Source organism: Buteo buteo, chromosome 23 (genome assembly GCF_964188355.1).
Source record: "Buteo buteo chromosome 23, bButBut1.hap1.1, whole genome shotgun sequence".
Lineage (NCBI taxonomy): Eukaryota > Metazoa > Chordata > Aves > Accipitriformes > Accipitridae > Buteo > Buteo buteo.
Window position 1 is genome coordinate 5,910,685 of NC_134193.1, and position 14,808 is coordinate 5,925,492.

Genomic DNA, 14,808 nt, shown 5'->3' on the forward strand with positions numbered 1-14,808 from the left:
GGAGATGTTTAGCCTCCTCTAGTTAAATGTTCTGTGCGAGATTTACTTGCTTACTGTGCCTTGGATTGAAGTTCAAACCTACACGTGCTAGTCCTGCCTGCCTGGTCCCTGTGTGAACTATAAGTGGATGTTGACAACATGCTCACAAATCCAGGCCTCTTGCCCTCTTACGGATTCAAGCATTTGAAATAGTTGTTTCCCTTACATTCTGTGAAAAGGTTTTCCCCTTGAAAAACTGCTACACTCAAATGCTTCGTGTATGTAAGGGAGTAACAAGGAGCTGGCCTGCAGCTGTCCTCATGCATAAAGTGGAAGGGAACCTTCACAGCAGAGCATGAGCTAAAAAAAATTGGGCTGGGTCAGAGATGAAAATGACATTCACGCTGCTTTGACTTTACTACTAGGAGCAGCTCTGTTTATCAGCAATGGTTGCAGTCATTGCTGTGTATGAAATAGGCAGTAGGGACAAGCCTTCCCCACACAGCTGGGCTGTGTGCTCCTGTCCAGGTCAGTGTTAATTCTGAGTAACGACCCAGCCTCAGAAGCAGGAGTTGGTGTGTCCAAGCTCTGTGACAGCCTTGAAGGGTCCCTCTTCTCCCCTCTCCCTGACACTGCACAGAGCTGGGAGCAGCTCCAGCCAGAGCACTTCCTCCTGGACACTGTGGGAGCAGCTCCAGCCAGAGTGCTTCCTCCTGGACATCCAACAGCTCCAAGTGTGGATGCTGCACCAGATGCTGCTGCCACCAGCACCCCCACCTGCAGAGCCCCCCTGTCCTTCAAGCCCTTAAACCATATTCACTGCAAAACCCATTCCACTTAAATAAAAGATTAATGCACATATTAAAAGCCTTACTATAGGGAAAGTTCCTTCGTATGCTCTGATATATCCTGGCCTCTTCCAGTAAAGATGGGGCATTGCCTTCTCTGCCAAGGGAGGGGAGCAGAGATCAGTATCACAATCCTACAATTTTATCTGACCCCAGGAATGCCAACTGGGGTGACAAGTCAGCCAAAACTGGGGGAGGAGGAAGCACGAGGGCTGTATTTACCCAGTGGTTTGTGCATATTTGCAATAGAGGCATGAAGCCAACTCAAATCCTGCTCAACTACCAGCTCCGCTCAAGGGCTGCAGCAGCACAGCTGCTCCGCTCCAGCTACCGAGCATCTTGGCTGGAAAACCTAAAGCTTCCCAGACTGTCCCCTCCTAAATGACGCAGTTTCCCGGGCCAAGGGCCGTGCAGCAGAGACTGGGCGGGCAGGACAGGAGCTCTGCTCCCCTGCAGCCACCAGCAGCCCCAGGTTTGGCTTCAGTCCACCATTGCCACCTACTGCTCCGTTCAAGGGCTGGCAAGACCCAGGGCTCTGCCTGGAGCTATAACCCGTGCAGGCTTCCCCTCCTCTTTTCTCCCAACAGGATTTCTGCTCCAGAAGCTCTGGGTTTCCTGCTCCCGGCTGGGGAAGGGGAGGGACTCCTGGCCTTGGGGCCCTGCAAGCCAGGCTCTGCCTCCAGGGAGGAGGAGGACGAGCTCTGTCCACCCAGCCCCAGGACTTGCTGGGCTCCATGTCCCGCTTCGGGGCTCGTCGGGAAGGACAGACACCATCATCCTCACTGGAGGTGAATGAAGAAGCAGACTTTGGGGTGCCGCATCAGGAAGGGGGGATTTAGTCTCTGGAGCAAATGAAGAGACGATTCCTCTTTGCAAGCAACTGTTTCGCGGAGGATTTTCCGGCATGCAGCAGCAAGGTGGTAAGGAAAAGTTTCAGGTTCATCAGCCCCGACTGCTCTAGGGTTCAGCTGCACCCTCGGGTAGGATCCTGCCACCACCAGAGGCATGGGATGGGCGAGAGGATGGAAGGGAGATAAGCAGAGAAGGATGGGGTAGGGAGAGCTTCCCAGTAGAGCTCAAAGATCGATACAGATAAACAGTGACCACCACCCCCACCCCCCCGCCCCGACTTCTGGCACAAACCAACTAAGCTATCATCTGCTCTAAAGTGGCAGGAAGGTGCTTGTCACTTAAAATCCCTTAGAGCTTAAGTGGTTACAGTAATTTGGTGGGAAAGAGAAAGGATATTAAACTGTTCGCAGGCAGTGTTAATGTGCAACTTAACATCTGTTGGTAAAAAGGCTGGTAAAAGCTTCACTCACCCTCAAAAGCTTTTGCAAGCTGAATGCAAAATACTGGTGGCTACCTCATTAACAGCCAAGGAGCTAAAGGCAGTTCAAAGGCAGCTGATGTCTTCATGGGAACAGGTTTTGAATTGAAACAGCAATGGAGCAAGGTGTTAATGTCTCCTGAAATCCCCATTTCTAGGGGAAAGGAAGGAGGAAGAGCCAGAAGTTCCGGCAGCCAGGAAGAGCCCGAACACCGAAGCCGCAGATGGAGGGTGGGCATGGGGAGTGGTGTTTCATTTCTTCCTGGTAAGCAGACAACAAATTCATCTAAATCCTCCTGGAGCTGGGGCAGATAGAAAGTCTTGAGTCTCACACAGAGCAGAGGACAGGGTGATCCCACCGAGCTAAGGGCAAAAATGAGCCATGCCTTGCTACACCGAGTGCACCCATTTCACTGGGGGCTGAGCAGAGACTGTGGTGGGTTGACCCTGGCTGGACACCAGGTGCCCACCAAAGCCACTCCATCACTGCCCTCCTCAGCTGGACAGGGGCAAGAAAATATAACAAAAGGCTCATGAGTCGAGATAAGGACAGTGAGAGATCACACACCAATTACCATCATGGGCGAAACAGACTCGACTTGGGGAAAATTAACTTAATTTATTACCAATCCACCAGAGTAGGGTAGTGAAAAATAAAATCAAATCTTAAAACACCTTCCCCCTTCCCCTCCCCTCCCTTCCTCCCGGGCACAGCTTCACTCCCAATTTCTGCACCTCCTCCCCTCCCAGCAGCACAGGGGGCTGGGGAATGGGGGCTGGGGTCAGTTCAGCACACCTTGTCTCTGCTGCTCCTTCCTCCTCACCCTCTTCCCCTGCTCCAGCATGGGGTCTCTCCCATGGGAGACAGATCTCCATGAACTTCTCTGACATGGGTCCTTCCCACAGGCTACAGTTCTTCATGAACTGCTCCAGCGTGGGTCCCTTCCCCAGGCTGCAGTCCTTCAAGCACAGACTGCTCCAGTGTGGGTCCCCCACAGGCTCACAAGTCCTGCCAGCAAACCTGCTCCAGAATGGGCTCCTCTCTCCACGGGTCTGCAGGTCCTGCTAGGACCCTGCTCCAACGCAGGTTTCCCACGGGGTCACAGCCTCCTTCAGGCATCCCCCTGCTCCGGCGTGGGGTCCTCCCCAGGCTGCAGGTGGAGATCTGCTCCACTGGGGACCTCCCTGGGCTGCAGGGGGACAGCCTGCCTCACCATCATCTTCCCCACGGGCTGCAGGGGAATCTCTGCTCCGGTGCCTGGAGCATCTCCTCCCCCTCCTTCTGCACTGACCTGGGGGTCTGCAGGGTTCTTCCTCTCACATGTTCTCACTCCTCTCTCTGGCTGCAGTTTCTGTGCCAGAGCAACTTTTTTTTCCCTTCTTAAATCTGCTGTCCCAGAGGCACTACCACCATCACTTATGGGCTCAGCCTTGGCCAGTGGTGGGTCCATCTTGGAACCAGCTGGCACTGGCTCTGTCGGACACGTGGAAAGCTTCTAGCAGCTTTTCACAGAAGCCACCCCTGCTACCAAAACCTTGCCATGCAAACCCAATAGACATACACCTTCCGCTATGAAATGCCACCTGAAAATATCTCAGTGAGGTAAATGAGGGTGCCCAATGTGCAGCCCAGGGCCAAAAGGCAGCTTGCAATGATAAGATGACTTTTCCCTACTCATACACACCACCGCTGGGGTGTCAAACCCCAAAGGGGTGTCTTGTACCTTCGGTAAGGGTGAGATCCCATCTTGGGGCAGTGGAGGATCGGAGCAGAGATGAATCCCCAGGGACTGACTGCAGGAGCAGCACAGGGTGCAGGCAGCACACACACTCGGTTACTCTCTCCTGGGAGACCAGGCATCTTGACACCACTTAAAAGCACTAATTGTCCAGGCTACAGGCTTTAATACCACACGCCATCTTCCCATCAGTGATGAAGACAACGCTGTCCCCCAGCTAGGAAGGCTGGGAAGAGCTGGAAAGCTTTCCCCGCTTCCATTCCATCCAAAGTAACTCACTGCCAATCATTAACCACCTGCTATGAGGGAGGAGAGAGGGAGTTAAAATTAAGGACACAAACTGTCCTTTGCCCCCCTGGCAGGGCAAGCCTGGGAAACTGCACCGGCTAATGTCCATCCCTGCTCCGCTCAACACTTCATCAACTCCTAGTGATCTTCAATAGATCTGAGACCCATTTAGATTATTTTTTAGTATTAAAAAATAACTTAGAGAGCAAAAAAACCCTACAAGAGTCAGGCTCTAGTGTTATTTTGTTCCTTTTCTTTGGAAAAGCCAGTTTGCACACAAGTTTTTTTTGAGGGTCTGTGAAGATAAAATTGCAGCATGGCCACCACAAGTCCACCCTGCTGATATTCCCTCAACACCCCCCCCTCCCATTTAACATGTCCCGGTTTGTTTCTCCCACAACACAACAAATTACACACACAAGAAAAGCAGAAGGAAAAGCTTTTCCTCCTGCCAGACCCCTGGGGCATCTCACCTCCGTCTGCTTCCAATTCAGGTCAACGTACTTGTGATGGGGATGCTCAAGACCTTTGGGATTTTCTTCGTGGCTTTCCAAGAGGAGGTGGGGGGCTCCTCTGAGCAAGTCAGCTGGATCGGCTCCATCATGTCCTCCCTGCGTTTCTTAGGAGGTAAGCTGGCATCTGTAAGGATTGGGGCAGCGCTTCAATCTCAAGCCCATTTGCTTTGATATCAGGAGCACCGAGGATGCTCTGTGGATCCGATTTCCATCCCAGACTACTGCAAGCCGGACGCAGCTGGTACCCACACGTGTCTTAGCAGGAGCATGGTCCAAGGACGGAGATCCTGTGTGTCAGGACACTTCGCTGTGGCAGGTTTATTATATGCATTCAGAGCAAAGCCTCACGCCTAACACCAATATTATTGCCTCTGAGCAAGCCAGCTGCTGAATAATTCATGGCCGCTGAGCATGGTGTGCATTAAGAAGCAGGCTCAGGACATCTGAAAGTTTGGACTTCAACTCTTTCCCCTGCCCCGGCCACCGAGCTCCCAGGGAACGAGGCAAGGTCTCTTGGCCACTCTCCTGAATACTAACCCATGCCAAATTTCTTGTCACCCCTCTCCCTCCCAGGGTGGCACACGGACCACTTCCTGAGGCACCAGATGCAGTGATCCCAATACAAGTCCCCCAGCCCTGCAAAGCAGCATTTGTCATCTTCAGCCTGAGATTTCTCCCTCCTTTTCCTTCCAGCCCCGCTCGTGGCCGTGGTCTGCAAGAGCCTGGGCGAGCGGCCGACCTCCATCATCGGGGCCGGCTTGGTCGGAGGGGGCTGCCTGCTCAGCACACAGGCCACCAGCGTCCCCTTCCTCTGCGTCTCCATGGGACTTCTCCTGGGTGAGCAGCCTGCGACTCACAGTTGGGCAGAGATTTTCCTGCGTACGATGAGTAAAAGCAGCTCCTTTAACATTAAACCAGGCAGTTCCTTGAATAGTAAAGCATCCCCAGCTCTTTTCTAGGAGATGTTGTGTGAAACCCCAAAGCTTCATGATCAGGAGCATAAAATACCAGTTTCAACATGCTAGTCGCAACTAACCTTGCTTTTTTTTCTGGACCCAACATGAATCCTTTTAAAATCCCTTACTAAAAGTGTACAGCCTGAAAAAAACCCAGATACTAAATACCACACATGAAATCTTGTTCTCCACTGACTGCAACAGCAGAAGTCCCCCCACTTTCAGCCCATGAACCCTGCAGAGCAGCTCCACTATTCGGACGACGAGCTTGGGATGGCATGACTTTGAATCCCTAAAGCTCACAATATGAAGCAGTCACTTTTTGGACATGGACATTTCTTTCCCTTCCCGCAGGTATGGGGTTTGCCTGCCTTTACCAGGCAGCCGCGGTGATGACGGCCAAGCGCTGCAGGACACGGCTGGCTTTCTCCAACGCCATCGCCCGCTCTGGCATGGGGCTGACATTTCTAATAGCACCATTCACTCAACTTCTCATCGATTTTTATGGCTGGCAAGGTGAGTGCATCTTCTGTTTATTCAAATTCAGCAGCATTAAGAGGGCATTTGAGGATATCTGGGCAGGAGATGAGGCTCTTTTTAAAAATTAAAATTGGATGCACCGAGGAACAACTCTGCCTCTTCTGGGACAGTTTGGGGACATCTTGTTAATGATTAAATGCTCAATCAGTCATTAAAGTCAGAGTCAAAACAGATCTCGGAAACCAAAACCAAAACTGAAAATCCTTACTTTTACTACACTGTTTCAGGCCATCCTGAACATCTGTCACATGTACAGATTTCTAGTGGGGGAAAACAAAACAAACTCCCAGATCCCAGATGTAGCTCTGGATTTGTTGCCTGCATCACAGCAAAAGGGACTTCCAGCTAGAAAAACAGGAGTAAAAGCTCCTGTAAGATAACTCCTCCTTATAGCAGAGCTTTCTCACTGTTCAGTGCAGACTACACCCTGTTCTAGAAAGATCATTTCCTACTGCTCCTCCCTTCCCACATCAAGAAAAAAGCATCTTCTCTCTTCCCTCAGGTACTCTCCTGATTTTTGGAGGCATCATGTTAAACCTCGTGCCTTCCAGCATGCTGCTGCGTCCCATCAGCACCCAGCCGCCTCAACGCTCCTCTGCTAAAAATCAGGACTGTGGGTCTTTAATGGCAAAGAAGGATTCAGAAACACTCGATGGATGCTCAGATGAAACCACTCCCAGGGAAATACAGCTTCACAGTGCACAGGACCTTCCCACCACAGAGGGACTCCTGATGTCCCATGGCAGAGATGTGTCTGGTCCAGTAAATACATCTGCTTTGGAAAGGCTCAAGAAACCCCCCGTGGACAGCTGCTCACTAGAAATAGCCACCGAGGCCAAGAGAAGCTACAAATCCCTTCCACCAACAGAAAAAGAAAATTCACAGCCTCTCCTTGACTTCTCCCCACTGAAGGATCCTGTCTTCTGCATTTTCACGTGGTCTTTTTTGTTCAGCCACTTGGCCTACTTCGTGCCCATCTTCCACCTGGTAGCAAGAGCCAGAACACTGGGCATAAGCAGCATGGATGCCTCTTACCTCATTTCAGTGGCTGGTAGGCAAAAGAATCTTTTAAACCCATTTCTAATTACAATGATACCAAAATAGGAAAAAGCAGCAACACAAATCTTGCCAAGAAATAGGCCCAAATATGTACTAGAATAAATCTTCATGGAAGAGGTTTAGCTCACAGCCCTTACCCCCCTTCTGTATATATAGCGTCGCCTTCTGTACATGTACAAAGTCGCTCTCACATGGTGGGTGGTTCTCTCAACCTAAGCTAGATGATCCCCCATCCTCACTGCACCAAACAAACACAAGTTTCCAATTACATAGGTGCTATCTGTCGTCCTAAAGCCTTCCCACCACGTTCCTGCTTTGCTTAAACCCACAAACCACAGAAATCCAGAGTCACTCAGCATTCAAAGACATCCAGTTTGACCCAGGAATGTGTGCAGAGAGAAAGAAATTCAATATTGGGGAAAAAAACCCCAACATTAATTTGGATCTAGTCATTTGGATTTAGGACATTCACCTCCAAGGGGGGAAAAAAACCAAAACCATGCCTGATTATAAGCAGGGATTAACACTAAAGTCGCATTGTGTTAAGAAAGTGGCTCCAACCTCAGTCATCATAAAATATTTTATTGTACAAAAATAAATTTTACTTCTACACTGCTGTATAATATTTAGAAATGACGTATGCTGTCAAAGCATCTAGAAGGAGAGTGCAGCAATTAATCTGACATTTTGATTAGAGTAGGAGGGACACAGTGGTCAGCAAGATATTAGCTGACAGTGAGCACTCTTCTGATCTTTAGTTCATAAAAACATATCAAGAAATGTAAAAAGCAAGTACCAAAAGTTTGCTAAGCCTTTAAAATAAGGCTGGGCTTCTGTCCTTCTTTGCTTCTTTATAAAAATTAAAAACTCATAAGCATATTTCTTCTTAATATTCTGCTTTTCTCTATCTTGAAAAAGAGATCAAACAGCAAGCTTATCTTTCCTGTTTCAACTGAAGGACATTTCAGAGTTTTCTGCTGAGTGCACAGCCCTTAATTGAATTTTTACAGACCACTTTGGTGCACCCACAGGCACTTGGCAGTAGCAGGCACCAATGTAAAGAAAAAAAAAAAAAAAAAGCATGAATTTTACAACAGCCTAAAAATGCCTTCCTGTAACTTCCCGGCATTTCAGCCCTTTGTGGTCACGTTCTTACAGTGAGTGGCAGGTAGAATTGGGATGCGTTTCAAAGCAACACAGTGCAGAATAGCAAAAAAAAAAAAAAAAAAAAAAAAGTCTTCTTTGAGGCTTTGGTGAACTTCTCTTCCCCCCAGGCATCACAGAGACAGTCAGCCAGCTGCTCTCAGGCTGGGTCGCTGACCAGAACTGGACCAAGAAGTATCACTACCACGTGGCTTACCTTGTCCTCGGCGGCATCACTAACCTGCTCTGTCCTCTGGCCACCACCTTCCCATTACTCATGACCTACGTGGTGGCCTTCGCTGTTTTCTGCGGTGGGTTCATGGCTCTGGTCCTTCCTGTGCTGGTGAGTAGGATATTTCATTAAAAGAATGTAGTATGTGGCATTTCCAACAGCATTCCAAAACGATCCAAAACCCCTTTTGTAAAGCTATATTACCCTGGGCTGTTGCAGACCTGCATGAGAGGGCTCTCCCCTCCAGCCTTCCCATTCTGAGCCACTGGAGAGCCCCAAATCTCCTCTCCAACCCACTTACTGGTGTCCGCAGCCCAGATGCAACAGAAGCACTGGGAGTTCATTGCAGATTTTTAATAACCTGGCTCAGCTAATTGCCTTCCACATGCTCCTTTCTGAAGCAGACTGCTCCAGCTCCTAGGACTCAGGATGAATCCATTCATTTCCTAACACTAAGACAGAGGGTTGTGCATATCTGCTCCCAGAATTCTCTATAACACGCACAGACCACTTACGGCAGGATCCAGATAGGGAAGCATCATTATAATTTGCAATTTCTTTCTGGGAAGGAATTCAGAGTTTAAAACACCTTCCTCAAAGTCTTAGCAGCGTTACTAGTTTCAGGAGATGCCCAAGCAGCTGGAAGGCAGAAAAGCACCTCGCATTCCAGTAATTTCCATGCTGGCCTTAAGGAGGCGAGCGGATTCCAGGCTGGATCAGACCTATAGGTGCAAAGTCCTTTCAAAACTGCAGCTGGAGAGGAAATTCCTCAGGAAAAAAAAAAAATCTCTCATGCTTGCACATTCACATGAACTCAATCAATAATTATCCACTTGGGTTTACAAACAGGTAGATCTAGTGGGCGTGCAAAAACTCCACAGCTACTTGGGGTTTGCTGCCTTCTTTGCTGGGATAGCAGCCATCGGTGGACCTCCTCTAGCAGGTAACTGTAATGTTATATATAAGTTATACCCACCGCAGACATCTAGTGATAAAACATGCTCCTGGTTCACTCTCCTACCCATATGCATATCCAAGGATGTTTTTTCTGTCCAAGTGAAAAAAAAACAACCCAAAACGCATTTCAGAAACTTATCTTTATACACAGGCAATATTTTGCTCGTGAATTTGCAAAACCCAACTAGCAGTTTGACAGCTGCGTGGAAAAAAAGAGGCTAAACCCCACGTGCAAATTTTAACCCTGACCACAGCAGAAAAGTAACGACCGCATTACCATGGATTTTACCCCCAGCAGGGCATTGGAACACTGAACTTGGAACAGAGGGACTAGAGGGGAGGCAGGGAGAGGAAGGTAAAGCAAGGACAAGCTTAGCAGCAGTCTCACCAAGCAGAGGCACTGAAACATAAGGAGAAGTCTCAGCAATCTCTTGTTTTGAAGAAGATTACACAGCTCAGCCACAAGAGCTCCTGGGCCCAAAGATAAGGAGGATGAAAAGCCTTTCCTCTTCTCCCTCTGCCAGAAAACCAAGGCAGTTTTGAGTATCTGGCAGATTTCAAGCGCTTAGAAGCGAGTCTCCAGTCTCTGCTTATGAGCAAGGGACTTGTTCTCCTCCAAACATCTTGGCCAGGACAAAGCTTTTCCTTTCCCTGATGACCCTTTAGCCATACCTCATAGCTGGAAACAGGAACTGAGCTCTTCCTAGGTCCTCATGATGGAAACAAACTAGAAAAAGCTGCAAGGTCAAATATCAGTGTGAACAATGTCCTGTCACTCACCTACCAAATGTATCCTGAATAAAACCTGGCAACTTGTTCTTCATTTATTGCTTCCTGCCCTCGGCTATCAGCTGCCCCATGCCTGCAGAGGCACTTTGCTCGAAGCTGCCAAGGATTCTGTAAATACCAGCTCCGTGCAAAGCTTTAGCAATGCTGCTGTACTGCGAGCATGTGAAAAAAATTGATTTCCCTAATCAATATTTCGAGGTTGGTAAAACTCTGTATATGGATGCAATTTCAAGCAACTAAAGTGTTTCATTGACAGCGTGCTTTACACTGTCACAGTGATACATAGCCTATATCGGATAAAATCTCTTCTGCTGATACAAGATGTATGTCCACCAGAAAGCAATCCCTGTACAACTATCACAGTAAATTCCCTGACACAGTAACATACTGTATGAAAAGAGCTAAATAATTTGGCGCTCTCTTATCCATGCATCATACATGCTAAGATAGCAGTTATGCTTTCATCCACTTCCAATATATTTTTGCTAATTGGAAGCCTTTTGCTTTCTGAAAGTGCTAACCACTCACTGTGTGAACACTTCTGGATTTTGTAAAGCAAGCAGGTTTCCTGCAAAAAGCCTTCCATGGAAATCAATCTTCTTAATACTGGTGGGATAAATAAAGGCCAAAAAAAGCCAAGAAGCAAAACTCTCGCTGATCCATCTCACTGTAGGCAAGGCGAGAGGGAAACAACTCAGAGTTCAGGATCTAAGTTTGTGATCCAAGATAAATTCTAGAATTTTCTCTTCTGTATTAAGTGTGAAAACTGAATACGACCAGAAACTACTCATTAAGTCTAAGTGTCCAAAAGCACCTGCTCTTTGCAGAATACAGGACAGGATTTAAACGCTATGTGAGACCCTGGGGTTTAGTACCTCTGGCTGCTGCTGACCTCCCTAAAACCCTGACTTTAGAATATCAACTTTATAAAACTCAAGTATTTTTATGCAGTGAAACCCAAGGCAAAATGAGAACTGCAAAGGTTAAAACTGCTTATTTTGCATACCAGAACAAAGCCTAATCACAGTGCAACAAAAAGGTGACTTACCTGCAAATCTGTTTAACTAAAAGCTCTTAAATCCGGAGGCAGACGGCCTGACCGAAAGCCCAGGGTGAAAAGTTTGAAGGCTCCTTCATAGCTCCTCATCCACCAGTGCTCCTGGATGCTTCTGCCATGCTGAAAAAAAGCCAAAAACAAAACAGAACAAGACAGAACAAACATTATTTTGGCAAGCTGCAAGCAAGCTAAGGAGAGAAGAGTACATTTTATTTCCATAAGCAGTACAAATCAGTAACTCAAACTGCAAAAGAAATAAAACAAACCATGTAATCCAAAACTACAGAATAGATTCCAGCAACCAGCACACAAACACCAGCCCCAGCAAATTTGGGTGGTGAAAGGGGAGAGGATGGAGTCATTTGAAAGCTGTGCTGGCACATGCATTTAGATGCTCTCATCTAAATTTTACCTGCATCTTCACACTAGGTATTGCTACTTAGGGCATCAGGAATAAACGAAACTCCTGATTACAGATCGGCAGTGCAATTTAAACAGCCTGACCACAGCCTGCAGCATGAGTATGTGCCATGGATGTTTAGTTTGGACCACTTAGGTGCCAGGGATTTACCGGCATTGCTTACAAAACTGCTGTTTTGCTTAAGTTTGCACACAATGAGCTTCTAATTCAGCTTTCTGCAGCAGGAATGATTTTTTTTGGATGAGGAGTCAGGGCACAGACACCGTAGGTGCTTTAAAAGGTTGGGGTGTGTGATGCAGTAGAAGGTGATCACTGTGCTCCTGGTGAGGAGGCAACACTGGTCTTTCAGCGCCAAAAAAACCAGAAAAATTAAAAAATATCCTGAAGGATATTTAAAAAATAATTTAAATAAATCAGAGTTCAACTGGTGCACTCTGTCCTATACACCTTACTAACGACTACATTAGCATCCCTTCTCCTGTCCAAATCCCAGAGACTTTCAGACAGCAAAACCAGATCCCACCTTGGAGAATAAACCACTCCAAAAAACCAGGGTCACAGGAGAGCCACCCAATGTCACCAAGTCCAGCGCCACAGGATCCTCCTTTCCAACAGCAAGCTCTGTCTTCGCCTGTGCCGTGGCTCACACGATATGCCTGAGAAAAAAAACAGAGCTGAAACTCCCCCTGAGAAAGGCACGAGCCAACAGAAACTGAAACTGGGGTAGAGCAAAGCAGCCCACAGCCTTTCCTCTGTTTTAGAAAACCTTCCTTTGGCCGTGTAAATCTACAGCAAGGAAAATGTTAGCACCTCGGGTTTGTCACAGACCCCCAAATTTTACCGGCACTGCTTCCTTCCCAACTCAGGGCCACGTCACTCGCAGATAACAGCAGCAGCCACGCTCCTGCGCAGCTGAGACCGGGGTCTCTGGGGACTATATTATTTCCCTTCCTAACCAGAGCTGGTTTTAAGAATCCCAAATTTAGGCCAGATCTACCATTTGTGTAAATCATGCAAGTCCACAGATGTCACCAGAGGAATTGCATTTTACGCCAGCAGCAGCAGATCTGGCTCAGCTGCTAACCCACCTCGGACACCCAACCAACCCGTGCCAGATTTGGGAGTATATGAAGGGTTTTATTACATGCAGCAGCAACTCCCATCACTTTGTATATTTTAGATTCAAACGGAGGAATGGTCCACCTTTAAAATGATTGTCTAGACACGAGCTGATATGCTGTAACTAAACAAAACACTTCAAGGTCATTTTAAAAGGTGACCTGCCTCCTCGCAGATTCCCGAGTCTTTATGGAATTTAGGTTTTCCTTTTAAGTGCTTGCAAAGCTACTTTTAAGCAATTTCACTTCAAGCTCCTGGCCTGGGATCTCTCATATTAGACAGGTTGCATTAAATTGGGTCTGCTCACAAGAAGGCAAGGCTGGAGAATCTAGAGTTTGCAGCCCAGATGTTGCAAACACCAACACATGCAAGTCATCTCATTAGTCCAACGGGATCTTCCATCTGCTGCAGCAGCTACTTTTGGCCCACTTATTTAAACAGGAAAAAAAGTCAGGGATTAAATTCAATCAAATTAAAACCCATGTCCACTACAAGGATCAGGAGAAGTTAGCTCTGGGATGAATGACCTACAATTTTGCCTGTTATACCAATGGCAATAGTCCTAACTGTCCACGTAACTGCTGCACAGCAGCAGGCACATGAAGAGTTAAGATAAAGAAAATATCTGAGGAATTCTTAAATGAGAACACACATCCTTTGCTTCCCGCCCACCTCCCAAAATGATTTTTTTGGTGAGAAAAATCCAACAGCTTTAATAACAATCTTTTCTCCTGCAGGGTGGCTGTATGACTACACCCAGACATATGTCTGCTCTTTCCTCTTTGCTGGAGCCTGTGCTCTCATCTCACCTATTTCTTTCTTCTTTGAGCCTTCAGCCCAGAAATGGAAGCTAAAAAAAGCCAACCTGAACAACAGCCCCAGGCTTGGCTGAAGCAATTCTCGGTAGAAATTTTAAAGAATGGTCTTTGATTGCATCCACGATTGGAAAGCAATCACCAGCACAGACCTTCTGTACCAGGAAATATAAACAACAGTGAAAACAGGAATTTTTAGATGACAGATTCACAGTTTGTATACCTAGATATTTCTCCTGCATGTGTGAATAAAGCCATCTGAGAAATACATAGCGTAAAGCATTATTTGATGGGAAAAAATAAGGCCCATGGCCCAGAGGGACATGGGTTTCACTTTAACTTTGCTCCCGAGCCGTGTCTTTCTATATGTCCGATTTAACCCCGCTGTGTTCAGTCCGACAGCTCAGTATCAGAGCCACGGAGCCGCCTCTCCAGCTTTCCTAGCCACCGCGAGAGAGCAAAGCTGACTCACCTCTTGGGATGAGGCAGCCAAGGACCTCAAAAGTGCCAAAGCACAGCAAGAGATTTTAGCTTATTCTATTCAGATACAAATAATTAGCTCCAGGGAGGAACGCAAGGACAGACACGGTACAGAAAGATAAGGATTAAACTTCCATGAGGATATGGACAACAGCCATTCCACAAAAACCTCTTTTTCTGTGAGAAGGATGCTGCACCATGGCCCCTCAATCTCCCAGGCACAATGTTGTTTGCCACAGCACAGAGGACCTGGAAGCAAAACCAATTCTCCTTAAAGCCAGTACCACAATACAGCAAACGTAAAGATCGTACCTGTCTCAGATTCTTCTCCCTCCTCCCCACCCTCCCAATCACCCAGTGCCTCCCTGGGATTCAGTGAACCCACGAAGGCAGGTCCCAGAGCCAGGCAGCAATGCTGAGCCTGTCTATATTCAACCAGCATCCTACAGATTTAATTCGGGTGGCCAAGATGTAACACAGCTGCTTTGACTTTCTTTCCGGTAGTGAGGTTGCAAATATCACCAGATATTTGAAATTATTA

At 47.5% G+C, this 14,808-nt stretch overlaps 1 protein-coding gene across 7 annotated transcripts; it reads left to right on the plus strand.

The window, feature by feature from the left end:
• Positions 1–1,270: 1,270 nt before the first annotated feature.
• Positions 1,271–14,194, plus strand: SLC16A4 (solute carrier family 16 member 4). 7 transcript variants are annotated; one of them, XM_075054649.1, is made up of 9 exons: positions 1,271–1,747; positions 2,316–2,422; positions 4,679–4,811; positions 5,393–5,536; positions 6,010–6,171; positions 6,698–7,246; positions 8,529–8,740; positions 9,479–9,572; positions 13,710–14,194. In XM_075054649.1, the coding sequence occupies exons 1-9, from the start codon at positions 1,732–1,734 to the stop codon at positions 13,862–13,864; spliced, it is 1,572 nt and encodes a 523-aa protein (XP_074910750.1). In that variant the 5' UTR covers positions 1,271–1,731; the 3' UTR covers positions 13,865–14,194. The 7 variants fall into 7 exon arrangements, with proteins under 7 accessions (XP_074910750.1, XP_074910751.1, XP_074910754.1 ...); XM_075054650.1 differs by lacking the exon at positions 13,710–14,194 and adding an exon at positions 9,882–10,391; XM_075054653.1 differs by lacking the exon at positions 5,393–5,536.
• Positions 14,195–14,808: the final 614 nt, after the last annotated feature.

Excerpts from the sequence above, each read along its gene's own strand:
- SLC16A4 (XM_075054647.1), top strand. Across the intron at positions 4,812-5,392 it reads CTCCCTGCGTTTCTTAGGAG|CCCCGCTCGTGGCCGTGGTC; the intron begins GTAAGCTGGCAT and ends TTTTCCTTCCAG. Across the intron at positions 8,741-9,478 it reads CTCTGGTCCTTCCTGTGCTG|GTAGATCTAGTGGGCGTGCA; the intron begins GTGAGTAGGATA and ends GTTTACAAACAG.